This window comes from Megachile rotundata, chromosome 13 (assembly GCF_050947335.1).
Source record: "Megachile rotundata isolate GNS110a chromosome 13, iyMegRotu1, whole genome shotgun sequence".
In the NCBI taxonomy this organism is placed as follows: domain Eukaryota; kingdom Metazoa; phylum Arthropoda; class Insecta; order Hymenoptera; family Megachilidae; genus Megachile; species Megachile rotundata.
The window spans coordinates 3314417-3332095 of NC_134995.1; the positions used below are offsets into that span (position 1 = coordinate 3314417).

The window sequence follows — 17679 nt, forward strand, 5'->3', positions numbered from 1 at the left end:
ATTGATTACAAATTCAAATCTAACAAGATATGAAAAAAAAGAAAATGGTTACATGAGATTTGCTTAATTCTAATGCGAAACAAGAAAAAATAGAAACTCTCGCGTGACAAACAAATACGTATATGAAACGAATGAAAGAAAAATATTGGTACAAGTATCATACTTAATATACACGTACTATTAGTCTTAGATATAATTTGATTAGTAAGATTGCAAACTGAACAATAATGATAAGAAAGCAAAACAGTTTTTAGTTCATCACAGGCAAAGGACACAAACGTGTGGTGCTTCGTTTATAAATACCACTTCCAGTCTTCACGGTGACAACCCTAACAATGCCATCGTCACCTGGATGTACATGTAAAATTCGTCCCAGTGGCCATTTCATTGATGGCGCATTGTCTTCCTTGATGATTACTAGATCTCCAACCTTTGGTTGTTCCCCTTGTATCCTCCACTTGCTGCGTGTATTTAATTGGTTGATGTACTCCTTGTGCCAGCGGGTCCAAAAATGCTGTTTGACCTTTTGAATATGTTGCCAAACAGACAATCTATTGCTAGGGATTAACTGAAAATCAACCTCTGGCACGCTCATTAAAGAATCGCCTATTAGAAAGTGTGCAGGAGTAAGGGCGATGGTATCATTGGGATCAGAGGAAATTGGAGTCAGAGGACGTGAATTTAGAATGGCTTCTATTTCAATTATGTACGTGTTTAGTTGCTCATATGTAAACAACTGATTGCCGACTGTTCGAATCAAATGATGTTTAAAAGATTTAACTAAAGCCTCCCACAGACCACCAAAATGTGGTGATCGTGGAGGAGAAAAATGCCACGAAATGCCCTCAGACTCTAAGTGATTTATGATTTTTTCGTTCTCACTCGTCGAACTTAAAAATTTTTGAATTTCGTACAATTCGTTTTTTGCACCGGCGAAGTTGGTTGCATTGTCAGAGTAAATATGTCGAGATTTACCTCGACGTGCAAAAAATCGCTTCAAGCTTGCTATGAATGCTTCTGATGTTAAATCACTAACAAGTTCTAAATGTGCAGCCTTTGTAACAAAGCACACAAACACAGCAACATATACCTTTATTTTGTTACGATTTCGAAACTTCCGTTCCTTTATAAATAAAGGTCCACAAAAATCAATCCCGACAATCTTGAATGGCCTAGACTCTACGACTCTATTTTCTGGTAAATTACCCATAATATAACTTATGCCTGAAGGGCGCGCACGAACGCAGGTAACGCATTTTCGGATTAGATTCCGAGTAGTATTTTTACCATCGACAGGCCAATAATTTTGTCTAATTGCGTTTAATGTAACTTGAACACCGCCGTGAAACGTTCGGATATGATAATATTGTATGATTAACTTAGTAACGTGATGAGCACGAGGTAAAAGAATGGGATGTTTTTGATTAAAATCTAAATTTGCATGTTTCAACCTGCCACCTACTCTTAAGAGACCGGTAGAATCGATAAAAGGATTTAAACATAGAACCCGGCTCTTTTTGTCAAGAGGCTTATTTGAATTTAAATTTTCTAATTCTTTATTGAAATGCTGACTTTGAATACAGCTAATAATAGAATTACGTGCCTTATTTAATTCAGCCGTAGTTAAAAAATCCTTTTGATGATGCCTCTTTGAAATGATTTTGCAAAACCGAATACAATACGCTATGACCCGTATTAGTCTGTTCCATGATGAAAAACGTTCGAATATAGTATCATCACATGTAGTTTTGAGAACAACAACTTTGCGTAACTCGGGAGTGTCAATCGAATGATGTTCTACAAGAGGCCATGTGTTTTCAGTTTGAGAAAGCCATACTGGCCCGTTTAACCACAATTGATTTTGCAAAAACTCTGAAGGTAATTGACCTCGTGATATGGCATCGGCAGGGTTCTCTAAAGAATTTACATGAAACCACTCTTGAGCTTGCGAATAAGACTGAATTATAGATACACGATTGGCAACAAAAGTCTTGAGCAAATGAGGTGACGTATTTATCCAACATAACGCGATTGTTGAATCAGTCCATAATCTAATTTTTGTAAAATTGAGTCGTATTGACTCTCTAACCTTGTGGTACAATTTTGATAATAACACCGCTGCACACAGCTCTAACCGTGGAACTGATACAGATTTTACAGGTGCGACTCGCGATTTTGAAACTACTAAACGAATTTGAACTTCTCCAGACGGATTACAAGAACGAACATAAATACAAGCGCCATATGCTCTCTCACTTGCATCACAAAACCCGTGGAGTTGAATATCTTGAGCATTAAAAGAATTTATATTTCGCGGTACTATGAATTGTGTTAGCAGAGGCAATTGAATTTGAAATTCATTCCATTTAAGAAAAATAGTCTGCGGCACTGACTCATCCCACGTTATACAAGCCTTCCAAAGATCCTGCATAATAATTTTGGCCATTGAAATTACAGGACCCAATAAACCTAGGGGATCGAATAATTGTGCAATTTTAGATAAAATGAATCTTTTAGTAACGCGGGACTGTGTATTGATTGTATTTACGCTATACGTAATTGTATCATTGCAAGAATTCCAATAAATTCCCAGCGTTTTCACCACTGTATTTGGATCTAACACATGCGATTTCTCGGAAGATTGATTCGACAAATCCTCTAATAATTTAGGATCATTTGAAGACCACTGACGTAAATGAAAATTGCCTAAACCCGTAAGCTTAATTAATTGATCACGAAGTTGAATCGTTTCGTCAAATGTTTGTGCTCCCGTAAGAAGATCGTCTACATAAAAATCGTTTAATAGCGCTTCTGAAGCTAACGGAAATTGTTCACCTTCATCTCTAGCTAATTGTTGTAACGACCGAATAGCGAGAAATGGAGCGGAAGCAGTACCATATGTTACGGTGTCTAATCTGAATACCCTAATTGGTTGTTCGCGAGATTTACGCCAAAGAATCTTTTGATACAATGCATCATTTTGATGTACTCGAACTTGTCGATACATTTTTTCAACATCTGCGGTGAGTACATAATTGTATGAGCGAAAACGGACTATTAAAGTAAAAATATCATCTTGTATTGTAGGTCCTACTAATAACGTATCGTTGAGTGATAAACCGTTACTCGTTTTCGCGGAGGCGTCGAAGACGACTCTTAATTTTGTTGTAACACTACATTGTTTTAACACCGCATGGTGAGGCAAATAATATCCCTGATTAATACAATTTGTTTCGGAAATATCAGTCATATGATTTAACGTTTGATATTCATCTAAAAATTTCGCGTATTCTGACTTTAATGTGGCATCTTTATCTAATCGATTTTCTAGAGCATAAAGTCGTTTTAACGCTACGCTATAAGAGTCTCCTAATTCGGATATTTTGTCATTAAATGGTAGCCTAACTATATATCGTCCTGATGCATCACGTTGTACATTCTCATTGAAATGAGCCTCACAAAGTTGTTCTTCTTTTGACATATGTTTGCTAACCGAACATTCTTCGATTTCCCAAAATTTTGATAATTGCTCATCTATCGAAAGAGTGGAAACTAGACATTTTGCATTTCTTACTGGGACTGACTTAATCGAACCTGAAATGATCCAACCTAGTACAGTTTTTTGTAATGTTAATGAGGAAGATGCCAAACGAATTTGACCTACGCATAATAGCTTGTAAAACACCTCTGCTCCTAACAGAACGTCGATTTTAGCCGGAATTTGATAATTTGGATCAGCTAACGGAATATTGCGAGGTATTTCAAAATGTGAATGATCAATTCGTTGAGATGGCAAACATGAAGAAATTTGTGGAATAGTATAAAAAGATAAATTAGAACTATAGTTGGAATTTTTTGATCGAATATTGCTCCTTATGCAATATTTTATTCGGGTTGATATATTGTCAACGCCGGACAATGGAATATCTACTTTGGTTTTTTGTAAATTTAATCGAGATGCGAGCTCTTCGGTTATGAGATTAATCTGTGATGCAGAATCAAGCAAAACCCTGCACTGTTGATATTTTCCTTGATAATCGCGAATTAAAATCAGTGCAGTTGATAATAAGACCTCGGATGGCACGCGTGCGGACAGTGATACCGGTGTAGATTCTGGCGATTTTGATGTTGACGGTACTACTGTTGACGAGGACGAATCTATTGTTACAGACTCTTTGTTTGACACTAGATCACGATGCAACAAAGTGTTATGTTTGCCATGACACTTCTTGCATTTACTAAAAAAGCAATTATTATATGCGTGACCAGGCCGTAAACAATTGATACACAACTTAGCTGCTAGAACAGCTTGAATCCTATCTTCAACGGAGAGTTTTAAAAATTGATCACATGTTTGAATATAGTGATCCTTTTTGCAAAGTGCGCATATAATTTTCGATTGTGTCGAAACGTATGTTTGACGCTTTTCAACACGTTTAGGAACCTGACGATTGAAGGACGTAATTTGTGGTTTTGAGATCTCACGTGTGCTTGAATCGACTATTGCATCATCGCGAGCAAATTTTGATAAAAATTCTAAAAATTCCTTCAAAGTTGGCATAGTATCATCATCGAGACTACGATCCCAATGACGACGCGTGACTTTATCTAATTTAGTTGAAACTACATATATTAAAATTTCATTCCACGACTCTACTGGGACCTTTAACGCCTTTAACGCATTTGTATGCTTTTCCGTGGCCGTGATCAATGATCGTAGTGCCACAGGACATTCTTTTGACATAGCCGATAATTCAAATAAAGATTTTAAATGCATTTGTATGATTTTGCGCGGTTGATTGCATCTTTTAACTAACAACTCCCAAGCGACCAGGTAATTCTCATGCGACGCATTTAGAGTGTCGATGACGCTAGATACTTCTCCGCGTAATGACCGCTTCAGGTAATGAAACTTTTGTACACCTAAGATTTCCTCATTTTCATGAACCATAGATTTAAAGGAATCATAGAAGCTTTGCCATTCAAGAAGATTACCATTAAAAATCGGTAACTCTATACGCGGTAATGTAATATTTGTGTTTGTTTGAACTTTGTTAGAATTTGCACTTACGCACCTAGCAGTTTTATTTAATAATCGCTCAATTGTTTCCGCGCACGTATAATATGAAACCTCGAATTCTACTAAATTTGACTCGTAATTACCTGATTCATCAACCGATTCTAACTTAAATTGCGTTTCTTGAAACGCGTTGTACAATTCTTCTAATTTTGTTTTTCGCACGTTCAACGCGGCTGAATCTAACTCTTCGTTCAGAGAATTTTTAATGCGCGTAGTTTGAGCCTTAATTGAAGCGCATTGCCTTTTAAGATTTTTTATTTGTTCGGCCATAATTGAATGATATACGTGTAGGAAATGTTGTTAAAGAAGGAATATGAAAAGTAGGCGATTCAAGAGCTTACCCAGATGATTTGTCAGCCAGCCCTGTTAGATTGTTGATTTGCCTTCGGAATGTAGCGCCGATGACAAAATTGATGATGACCGACAGAATTCAGGATCAGCAGCAGCTCGATGTCCGGAAAGAAGATGATGTTGAGTCGCTGATCCAGGCGTTGGTCAGCTATACGTGGACTAAACTTTGATGTCCGCTTTGATGATTCAAACCGGATGAAATGTCCAACGTTGTAAAAATCTTCTCCCTCACAGGCTGTTGCTGGTTGTCCGTTCCGACGAGGTATAGATGAATGACCCAGGAATGAAGTTGATATTGATTATTGCAAGAATCCTCTTCCTTGCAAGTTGAACCCTCTTTACCAGTTGTTTTTTAGAAAATGGATGTATTTTGTCACTGGTATCCGAACTCGAAGGACCAAAGAAAATGTTGTGTTGCGCGTCAACTTAATGCATACGCAACTGTTTAGGTATTGTGTCAATGACCACTACTCCGATAGTATGAACAAAAACAACGTTTGTAAGAGGTATAAGTTAAACTTTTATTTGTACTTAGAAAAAATTCCCGAGGTGGTAACGGACTTTTAGGGGTGTTTACTCGTTAAGAGCTGGCGAAAGAAATAATTTGTCTCACATGAATATTTTTCCACGAAGACTAAAGATGCGGAGTGGGATTGGCATGTGTTTGGGGGTAGACGAGCGACTTGACAAAATTAACCATTAGATTGGTTGAAAAAATATTCCGAGAAGGGGCAAGAACCGCCCTAACAACATGTTCGAGTTCAGGTCAAAGTTGACCTGAAGAAAATCGACTACATCGTCGCTCGTCACCTAACGGTTGAACAGTCATAAAAAATAAATCATGTTGGACCTTAATAAAAATATAAAGACATAAAAATTTCGAAGCTACAAATTGGCCCACAATAAACCGCTGCAACGGTGACGGTCATTTTCAAGAAAATTTTTAAATAAAATAAATACGGTCTTAGAATATTAAGATTGAGTCCCAACACAGATCTCTTCGTTGCGCGTATGCTCGGTCACGAGGCACGATTCGTAATGCCACGAGGCCCACGCTCGTTGTCACGCGTACCCCTATAAAACAATAGCGAATCGCCCCGTATAACGGTTTTTGGGAAATTTCCTATCCCCCAAAAGTACGTCGCATGACCGTTGCTAATACATAACGGTTACGGAAAAAACCCAAACCGATACAAAATCTCGATGTGTCAATATTCGGACAATGTATCGGTACGCTACAAATTATACATTGTTACCCATTTTTATAAATAATACTGATTTTAACACATATTTTTTAATTTATTAGCTTTGGCAACAAATTCTCAAAGTAATAAGTTTTTAAACCCCTTCCCGTGCTTTGACGAGTCTCACTCGTGACGCACTCACAACTCAAATGTGATAAACCTTACACAAATTTTGAATACTCTTCAACTTGAAGTTTAGATCCAACTATAATTTGCGTTGCCAAGGATCCCTAAATATAAAATACTTAGAACATTTTAATTTTCTTTGTCCGTTTTAATGTTATAGTCCTGAATGGTTAGTCTTGACTGATGCATCTCATAAATAAATGGCACGGGAAGGGGTTAAATGCAATGGTACCAAATTAGGGAAAATAATAAAATTTTGTATATCAAAAAACAAATACAATATTAATATAAAATTCATAGTCCACTTAAACTGTTCGTATATTAGGTAAATATACAAAAGACAATTCAAATTTTCATTTGCCATCTAACCAAATTTGCTCATCTATGGTGTAAATCTTGCAAAAAAGTATTTAGCTGATTCGAAATTTGGAAAATAATGTTCATAATATATTTGTAAACAAATAAACAATTATTTACTGAATATTTATATTATTTTTTGATGGTTTAACGAATAAATACTACCACTCTTACGCGTATCAGCAATAATTTTATGAACTACCGTTAAGACCGTTGACGCGTACTTCAGCCACAATAACAACCACCGTCCAGTTCCAGAAAAGCGTAGTTTGCAGGTTATAATTAAGGATGCCAATCCGACAAGAAAGACCGATATTATAAATGTTCACCTTAATATTGAATAAAGTTAGTCTAGCACCTAATAAAATGTGTATCACGTTTCTTTAAATCTTATTCATTACTTTTATAGGAATCTTATTAATAAAATTAACAAGAACGATTTAAATAATTAAAACTACAATTCTACGCTTCCAAAACACGAAATACAATGAACTTTATAATTATTAATCACGCTTTAACAAATTAACAAATTAACATGTAACGTAGCCGTTTGCTCCTGCCGTGTTGCTGGGCAACGCGGTGGCGTACGCGGCTTACGGCCCCCCTTGTGCCGGACGTTTCAGCGCGCCAGGGTCGACGCGAGGGGGCTGATCGCGGAAGGAAAGGGGACTTGTCGCGGGTGAAAAGAGAACACTGGAGTTAACTTTAACCTATACTTTATTATTATTAATTTCCGCCGGAGGCGCAGGTGAGGTCGCCGGTTGTTCCTCCACGGTCTTCGGTTTCTAGAATATACAATGAATGGTGTTATACACGATCGCTATTACGGTATGGCGGCGGTGGCGGTGCGGGTCTTACATACTACGCTTACCTATCCTTACAATCTATCTTATATCTAAATCCGACGCGGCGTTCGCGATTCGGTCGGTCGGAGGAACACGTCGCGATGTTTGCGGGTTTCGCGGTACTTATAACTACAGGCCGGTGCGCGATCGAGAAGAGGAGGAGGGAAGGAAAGTAAAGAACACGGGGTAAGTGGCCACTTCTGGCCTTGCCTTGCTCTTATTAAAATCGAGAGTTGTCCCAGAGTTGTTCCGGAGTTAGCTTCCCGGCGGTCCGGCAGGCTCTGCGCCGTGGCCTGTCCTCCGACGCGGTGTCCACCCCGGCTCACCTTCCCCGGGCCTGCCCGCAGGGTAGAGAAGCCGGTGGACCGTTGATTCGCGTCCTCCACCGCCGCGGAGTTGGGCCTGCTGCGGCTCCACGGCCGGTGGAGGTGCCGAGGGTTGGCGCGGCCAGCCCCGGTGCGTGGCCTGTCCTCCGCACCGTCGCGTCGCCGACCTCCAACTTCCCTCCCCGGGCCTGGCCGCAGGGTAGAGAAGCCTCATTGCCTTGGAGCGGACTTCTGGAAAGGTCCTGTCGGGGCCGGAGCCCCGAGCCAACTTATCGATTACACGATCGATCGGTGATTAAATGTGTTGGGTCTCGGTGGGGGGTCCCCACCTCGCAGTGCGCGGCTGACGGTGCGCGGTCGACGGAGCGCGGCTGACGGAGCGCGGTTGACGGCTCGTGACGTATACGTCACAAACAAATTCCACGATGTGCCCAACTCAAAAGTTCGATATCGACTCTTCACTCTTTTAAATTATATTTCGTTACCTCCTAACCAAATCGCAAAAGATAAATGATAAAAAAGATATCGAATGATTCAATCGATTCGCTTCCATATCACTTATCACATTCACGTCGCCAGTATCGGCGACGCCATTTTTAAAACCCTACCCTACACTTTTGAAGTACGATACATATTGGAATACTTACTTAAATTACCTAAACTTATTAAATAAAAGTGGAATGTACATCAAATATTAATATCGGTCGGCAGTCCTCAATATTTAGTTTCTATCTTCTATTCAATTTAAGATAATCCCGATACACATACATGAAGTACCTACATACGGATATTAAAGACACGTGTCTATGATTTTTATTTTCATATTCTCTTATATAACGAAACTGAAAGCATTTTTTAAATATTTCGTTTAAAATTGAATAAACGATTTTGTACTAAAATGTAGTATTATATTATAATAAATTATATTATACTAAATATTTATGTAAATATTATAATAAGTAATGGCATTGCAATAGGTTAAATGAGTAAGAAAAGTGTAATTAATGAAAAAATTATCATCCACAGGGAGTTGACCATGTGATATGCCACAACTGTTTTTGATATATTTTGATATTTAAACTATCGATAGTAATGAAAGACTTACGATCATAAATATCTAAATAAGCTATTGCATATCTACCTCTCTAAATCTATGTTCGCATAAATAGAACACTGAAATCTGCTAGCATACGAAGTTTAAGCTAAATCGACGATCCCAACGCTTATTCTCCTTGTAAGGTAAAGAAAAATTCTTTTATAGCCATCAAACCAATTGAAAAGTCGTAGAATTTCTCATTTTCTAACGTACCATTATAGAATTAATTTTATTTATATTTTTTATGTTAGATATATTTGTTAGTGTTACGCGCGATGGGTAAAATATAAACTGTTTACAGTTATTTACGAAGGTTGTAAATCTTCGTCGACCCATGGCGTTTCCAGAACCTGTTACAGTCGTGGAATATTTCTAAAGTTAATATTATGAAGTAGAATTTTATTGTAAAGTAGAGTTTATATAGTGGCTCAGAGTCCTCCACACTGGTGTGTCCAGGTCAATGAAGGATGTAGATCATCATCCCACTAGTTCTACTGGTTGTTGTGTGTTGATGTAGTTGATAGTTACAAAGTTAATCTAAGACCGACTAAAGTAAGTATATTTCAACGAAGCTAATCTAAGACTGACTAGTTGCTTCTAAACAGCCAGAAAAGAAAGCACAGGAAGAAGTTCAGGACGTGAAGGCGTTGCCAAAAGGGACCAATCCGGACAGATTGTTATTTGTAAAAGACAGTGATTGGTGAGATGATTCGACGAATGAGGTTGTAAGATTTTAGCCTTCACTCCAGGGTTGTAAATAACGTTTCGTTAATAAGGTGACCCAAACAGTTAAGTGATTTGGGTCCTTCAAAGAACTAAGTAATGAAACACATTGCGAGACTGCTGAATGACCGAGTCAGGGTGCCTGGTCCGCCGAGTACGCAAGGATTTTCGTAAACACTGCACACAGCAAGGGTGCACAGTTTAGGACTATGGACATAAACTTCTTTAAGGAAAGATATATTGGCGTTATAAAGATGTGCTTTTCTGGCCTGTTAAAAGGTTATTGTCAATAGTTAAGAATGTCAAGCTGTAGAGACATCCATGTGGTCTTGAAGATCCGTTTGAAATTGCAAGAGTAAAGGTTTGACAAAACACCCATAAATATTACGCTAATTATATTCCGAGCGCTTCGGAACATCCTCCCCCCGTTGAGAGGGTACCGATCAATAAAATAAAGTCTGGGTACTTATCTTCGAACTGTAGAGTTTCGTGTGGTATCACCTACGATTATCTTAATGTTACCGGGTATACTTGTCCTATTTGATTGGTAGAAAGTGACACTCGCTGGATTTCGTAAAAAGAATTGTTGTGGCATCTTGAACGTTGAACTCCTGAATGGAGCTGTCTGATCTTGTGTATCATGGCATCAAGAGACCATTGCAGTGATGGTGTATTTAGTTTTCTTAATGATGCTTTCTTTCATTTGATCAATGAATCCTGATGATTCACTTGATGATTTAATGCCCGCTTGCGTAGAACTCGTTAACGAATCGCCAATAACAAATTGTTTGAAATCAAAGAATGGTACATCACTGCGTCTGATGTGATATGCATGAATGAGCGTGATTTCACAATGACCTTGTTCAACTAATTAACATGTTGTAATTTGTAATGTAAATAGTTTAGTTCTTGCGACACATTCGAAGTAGAATTTGGATTGTGTTTGTCATTTCATTGTGAATTTGTGATGAAAACAGTTTGAAGAAGAATTGGTAATTGAATCAGTTACATGCATTCGATGTGACTGATAGATCCTCAAAAGATACTAAAGTTGTAAACATATATGAAAGACAGTTTGAGGCACTGTTGTACTGAGCTTGTGTGGTTTACAGATTGTTTGAAATTGATCCGATCAACGAAAGTTGGTTTTTCGTCTCACTTCGTGTTCTAGTGTATTCTCGTGTCTTGATTGCGTATGTTGTTGTTGCGATGAGTTCGCAAAGGTGAGTGTGCGTCACCAAAAGATAGTTCAGTTATTGGCCATTATGATGGTTAGCAAGGTGATCAAGCAGTTGAATGATTTGGATTTTTAAAGGAAGTAAAGAACGGGCGCCATACATAGCTGTTTATTGTCTAGACCCAAGTGTCTATCTTAAAATTGTGATTAGCGGCAGGGAGTGTGTCTAACGTGGGCGTCACCGTGTGACTGAGAGCTAGCCTCGTCTAGCTCCTTTACCAACACGAAAGACGCTTCACCATGTATGCTGTTTGTTTTTGCAAGAATCTCCCTTCTTACATCTTATATCAAATCAATTCTCTGCTCGTATCTATCTTTTAATTGTGATTAGCAGCAGGGAGTTGGTCTAACGTGGGCGTCACCGTGTGACTGAGAGTTAGCCTGGTCTAACTCCTTTACCCATGATAGATACTTCCCTACGCTATCTGTCTTTGCAAAAACCTTCCTTCTAACATCTTGCACCAAATCAACTCTCTGCTCGTGTCTATGCTAGGACCGTGATTAGCAGCAAGGAGTTGGTCTAACGTGGACGTCACCCCTAAGGTTCCCAAACCTGTGACTGAGAGCTAGCCTGGTCTAGCCCCTTTACCCACGATAGATACTTCCTTACGCTATCGGGAAAAACCTGCGGCTGTGGTGCACGTGGGCAGCTGTTATTTTGCTAAGACCCGCTGACTTGGGACCCTGTCCTTGAAGTACGCATACTTCGCGGACCGTGACACCACAGGAGGTACGTTTAGGTGACCCCGAAACAGAGAGTGATAAATTAAGGAAAGTCAGTTCTATGTTGTCTGTTTGGGTTTTCTCAAGAGTTGTATGAGAGGACGAAAGTGTCCGGAAATCATAAATTGGCTTTCTTACAAAAGCTAAACAAGACGTGATGGAAAGCAAGGAGTTGGAAGGTAATGCACACAACTGCAATGCACAATGGGTGTCATATGAACAGATCTGGTTGTTATAGAAAACCAAGACTAAACAAGTTGCCTCAACACTGTCAGAAAGAAATAGAGGATGAGCCTTAATGTTTGAAGTGTTTTAATAACACAAATCTCTGGTGTTTTGGTATCTCTAAATTGAATACCATGTATTTGTATATTGTTTTCGTGTTACACAGAGTCTCCAATTCAGGAAGGTCGTAAATCTTCTGAATTGAAATATTTCATGAAACTTTGATCATAAACAATGATCCAAACTTAATCTGTAATATAGATTTCAATAATAACATTTTAGTGGTGTTTCTGATGTTTTGTTCCATGAAGTTAAAGAAAAGTAAATTTCATGATAGAATAATGTAAAATTGATAAAAAATAGGACTCTGTGACCATGAGGATAGCCAAGGTTTCATCAGGTAGTATTCTAAACGAGGGTCGAAACCTGATGACAATAGTATGTCATTGACGACCGTCTTCTATACTTGATTTCAACTGACGAAAGGTCGGCATTGAGTTTTATTGAGTAAAATTTGTTTATGACCGTATGTATGCACACCTAAAGTCAGCGTTCTTTTTACGAACATGAACAATTGTTTCACGTTTTTGGAAAAAGTTATTGAATTTTCTTAAAAGAAAATCATAAATGAGTTTACAATCGATCTCATATTACTGACAATCTCTAATAGTTTGAAAATAATTCAATGAATAAGTTTCATTTTGAATTGAACTACGAACTTTAAATGATAATTTAAATGAAGAGTTCATGGAGACTGAAATGTAGAAGAAGGACGTAAACATTTCTTACAAATGCTGAACTTGTAGTTCATTCTTTACTTTCCAAATTGAAGTGTGATTGCATTACAAAATAAAGTGAATTGAACTACACACAGAACGACATATTTTGTATGAATTGGGGAACTGTCGAGCTCCCCCCGATGAGCCGATTCAGATTCAATGTTTGAAGGTACGAATCTAAATCAATGTAGGAAGAGATTTCAGATATTTAACAATAGCGAGGATTGAATGGTTGATACACTAAATCTGAATGATTAGATAAAACCTTAAACTGGTTAAGGAAGTTAACGTGTGCTGATTTTGTTGAATAGATATTTTGAACAATCACAATAGATTTATCTGTTATTACATAGATGATGAATACATTAATTTCCTATTCTCTTGAATTGTCAACATATCCTAACTATGTGACAATTGACAGAAATGCCTTTGTAATAAAATAGAAAAGCTAACAATGAAATTAGATCTTGTGTGAATTTGAATTTAATCTTCTTAGGATGACAACTGTAATGTCAGTGATAGTTGATATGACAGAAATTCAATTACACAAAATATTAGAGAATAAATTTTCAAACAATTTAGATATAAGAAGCACCTTATAATATTCATTGTTTATTACAGAAGTGGCCTGAGCAAAATCCTTTCAATTGTAAATAGGGCAACCTCTTGCAAGAAAGAGATAATATCAATGAGGTAAATTTTGAGATAAAGTTTTTAATTTTAATACTCTGACGAAATTGACAATAGATCATATTTGTGGTAGAAACCTGTAATTTCAACCAATGATACTAAGATCCGCAGGTTAATTGATGGTCATCTGTCTGTACAACCAGACGTAAGAATTGTTTTGAAGATTTTATTATATGCATTTTATACGATCTTGAATAAATGTAAGAAGATGAATGGATAATAAGCCTGTTTTATCAAAGAATATGTGCAAACGTGTTTGCAATGGTTTTATGACCATTAGGGTAGGTATGCGAGAGACAGGTAGTGCGCTAAAACAGTGGGTCGAAGGACCTGTCGGACACTCTTCCAGAGTAATAATGTAACCTTGGCTATGACGGTATAATAATTATTTTGAATTCTGAAACTACATGTTTGCTTAGATTCATGGAACAATTAAAGTTGATTTTTGTTGAGAAGATTGGATATTTAAATCAAGTAATTGTATGTGCATGAGAAAACATGAGACATCGCAATGATGTGACTTTTCGTAATCGTGAAAACTGGTCATGTGTCAAGAGACCTGGTTGATGTTATTACTTCATTTGTGTCGCAAGCGGTTAATGTTAAATTCTTGTACTAAGAATTGTGTTTCGTTTATACTTGACGGATTTGACATGACTATCTGATGTCATGAAATCGTGTAACAACAATATCACAGAATTGGCGAAACGATTAAACGAGCCTACTTTAAAGAAGCGGAATTGTATATGGTTTGTCGACTTATCTTGTTAAAGCCTCTGGAATATCCTCAGATTGTCCGTTGTTTGACATGTTCTCGATTTGATTAAACTTAATAATCCGTTTGACACGTATGGGAACACACCAGTGTGGTCACTCACTGTGATTTTTCAAACACTTATGATACACATTGTAACACATAATCCTGTTTATTGCACTTGTAACTGAGTTTATACACTGAGCAAGTTCGTAGAATCCGGCTCGAAGGACCAAATGTTACGCGCGATGGGTAAAATATAAACTGTTTACAGTTATTTACGAAGGTTGTAAATCTTCGTCGACCCATGGCGTTTCCAGAACCTGTTACAGTCGTGGAATATTTCTAAAGTTAATATTATGAAGTAGAATTTTATTGTAAAGTAGAGTTTATATAGTGGCTCAGAGTCCTCCACACTGGTGTGTCCAGGTCAATGAAGGATGTAGATCATCATCCCACTAGTTCTACTGGTTGTTGTGTGTTGATGTAGTTGATAGTTACAAAGTTAATCTAAGACCGACTAAAGTAAGTATATTTCAACGAAGCTAATCTAAGACTGACTAGTTGCTTCTAAACAGCCAGAAAAGAAAGCACAGGAAGAAGTTCAGGACGTGAAGGCGTTGCCAAAAGGGACCAATCCGGACAGATTGTTATTTGTAAAAGACAGTGATTGGTGAGATGATTCGACGAATGAGGTTGTAAGATTTTAGCCTTCACTCCAGGGTTGTAAATAACGTTTCGTTAATAAGGTGACCCAAACAGTTAAGTGATTTGGGTCCTTCAAAGAACTAAGTAATGAAACACATTGCGAGACTGCTGAATGACCGAGTCAGGGTGCCTGGTCCGCCGAGTACGCAAGGATTTTCGTAAACACTGCACACAGCAAGGGTGCACAGTTTAGGACTATGGACATAAACTTCTTTAAGGAAAGATATATTGGCGTTATAAAGATGTGCTTTTCTGGCCTGTTAAAAGGTTATTGTCAATAGTTAAGAATGTCAAGCTGTAGAGACATCCATGTGGTCTTGAAGATCCGTTTGAAATTGCAAGAGTAAAGGTTTGACAAAACACCCATAAATATTACGCTAATTATATTCCGAGCGCTTCGGAACAGTTAGATATATTATTTGTGTAAAAAGTAATAAATATTGGCAGCCATATTATATCTACCATTTTCAGCTGTAAGTGATTTGTATTAAATTCTTGATATGATTTAAAAAATTTAGAAGTAAAATATTTTAGGAAGTTCTAACTAAATCTTAAATTTTTATTATTTTATCGAGCTTCTTCGTTAACCTGCACAATTGCATACGACAAATGATTCACAAAAATTGCATACTATTCTAAAACAGAACAAAAATATTAAAACTTCAGTCAAAATGATGTGCAATAAAATATTAACTATTTTAAAAAAAAGTGAGGTGTGTGCTACTGTTGTCCAAGGTATCAAGCTTACAACAGTGAAATTTCGTTGTGCAAAATGTTATTCTTTTAGCTCCGCTCTAGTTAGTAATACTCTTGTTTCTGTAAATAAATTACTTTTTCAAGAATTTATTCGAGAACAGCTACTCGCTGAAGAGAAGATACTTTGCCGACTAAAATGAAGTCATTTAAGTTGTGTAAGTAAACAAATATGCCAAATTAGTTTTATTACAGTGTAACAAACATAAATGGTATAAAACGTAGAAATTTTTAGAAAAGGTTTACGACACGACAATTTTAGTTTTTAGTAAATTTATTTATTGATGCATTCATTGCTCACCAAGGAATCACGTGGCGGATTTTTGGAAAAACCCAGAATTTCCTATATACCATCGTCCTCTCCCATGTAGAAAACTCTGTCCCCTTCCAAAAATGTACCACGCCAAGGGCGCAATGGAAGGGAGAATAGAGGTCTTAAATATGGTAAAATATGCCAAAACAGAACAGAAGTAAAAGAAAAGTCAGTAAGTATTTCAACAGAACAAGCTCAGCACTAAAATATTCATACAAATTTAGAATTCACTGTTACTGTAGTTTAACAAATAAAATAATTTTAAGAAAAAAAATACACCGACTTCGAAATGCACTAAAAAGTATAAAATAATTTCTATTTCCTAATGAAGTAATTTCTATTTCATTCAATCATACAATTAAGTAACAGATATGAATGAAACCTATTTACTCGTTAGGTAGTATATTAAATACATTTCAACCTTTTCGGAGGCGGCGCATCATTAAAAATATCTCAGTAAACGTTGCTGCCAATAACCAGTTGATTGTGGTATGACGTATTGGAAATTAATAAATCCTGAGAAAGAATACGAACCATTATAGATATACCTGGTAATATACGTAAATGGAACGACTGCATCTTTATTTTGCAACGTTTCTGATATAAATGAAATTGAATCGACTTCGTTCGCATGTGGAAGCCATGCATCTAAGAACCTATAAACGGAGCCCACGACGCGGGAATTACCAAACTTGCGGCAGATGGGCTCTATCTTTATAGTATATGCGGCGATCGAGTCTTTCCGTCGCATACTCTATGAATCTAGATAGACCATAGTTACATTCTATACGCACTAACACCTACTTCGCGGCGTGCTATTGAGTTATATGTATAGAAAAAAAATAGCTATACAAGCTTTGCCTATGTTCGGCTGTCCAAAGGTTGACATGTTCAAGAAACTTTTAATTTTGCGTCGCCTCCGAAAAGGTTGAAATGTATTTAATATACTACCTAACGAGTAAATAGGTTTCATTCATGTCTGTTACGTAACTGTATGATTGAATGAAATAGAAATTATTTCATTAGGAAATAGAAATTATTTTATACGTTTTAGTGCATTTCGAAGTCGGTGTATTTTTTTTCTTAAAATTATTTTATTTCACGCTTTTTAGTGGAATGGAGAGAATTGTATAGGATACTGTGAGACAGTTCTTCCGGGCTTTTTTTCTGTCTGCGTAAATGCCATGAACATAATTAAGTAAAAGGCAACATGGATATTCGTTTTTTTTTTGCTACAACAATCCTTTGCAACTAAAAAATGAAAAATTTTTTGATAATGGTACCAATGGGGAGTCAGCACCTTCCATATGCAAAAGGTTTCATTCCGATCGGTCCACCCAGTTAGGCGT

The 17679-nt window shown here is 37.1% G+C and overlaps 1 protein-coding gene across 1 annotated transcript; it reads right to left on the reverse strand.

Moving 5' to 3' along the window:
* Positions 1-250: 250 nt before the first annotated feature.
* On the reverse strand, positions 251-5350 carry LOC143265689 (uncharacterized). The gene has a single exon (XM_076539246.1). It carries the CDS (start codon positions 5348-5350, stop codon positions 251-253), a length of 5100 nt encoding a protein of 1699 aa, XP_076395361.1.
* Positions 5351-17679: the final 12329 nt, after the last annotated feature.

Coding starts and splice junctions, on each gene's coding strand:
- LOC143265689 (XM_076539246.1), bottom strand. CDS start 5,350: ATGGCCGAACAAATAAAAAATCTTAAAAGGCAATGCGCTTCAATTAAG.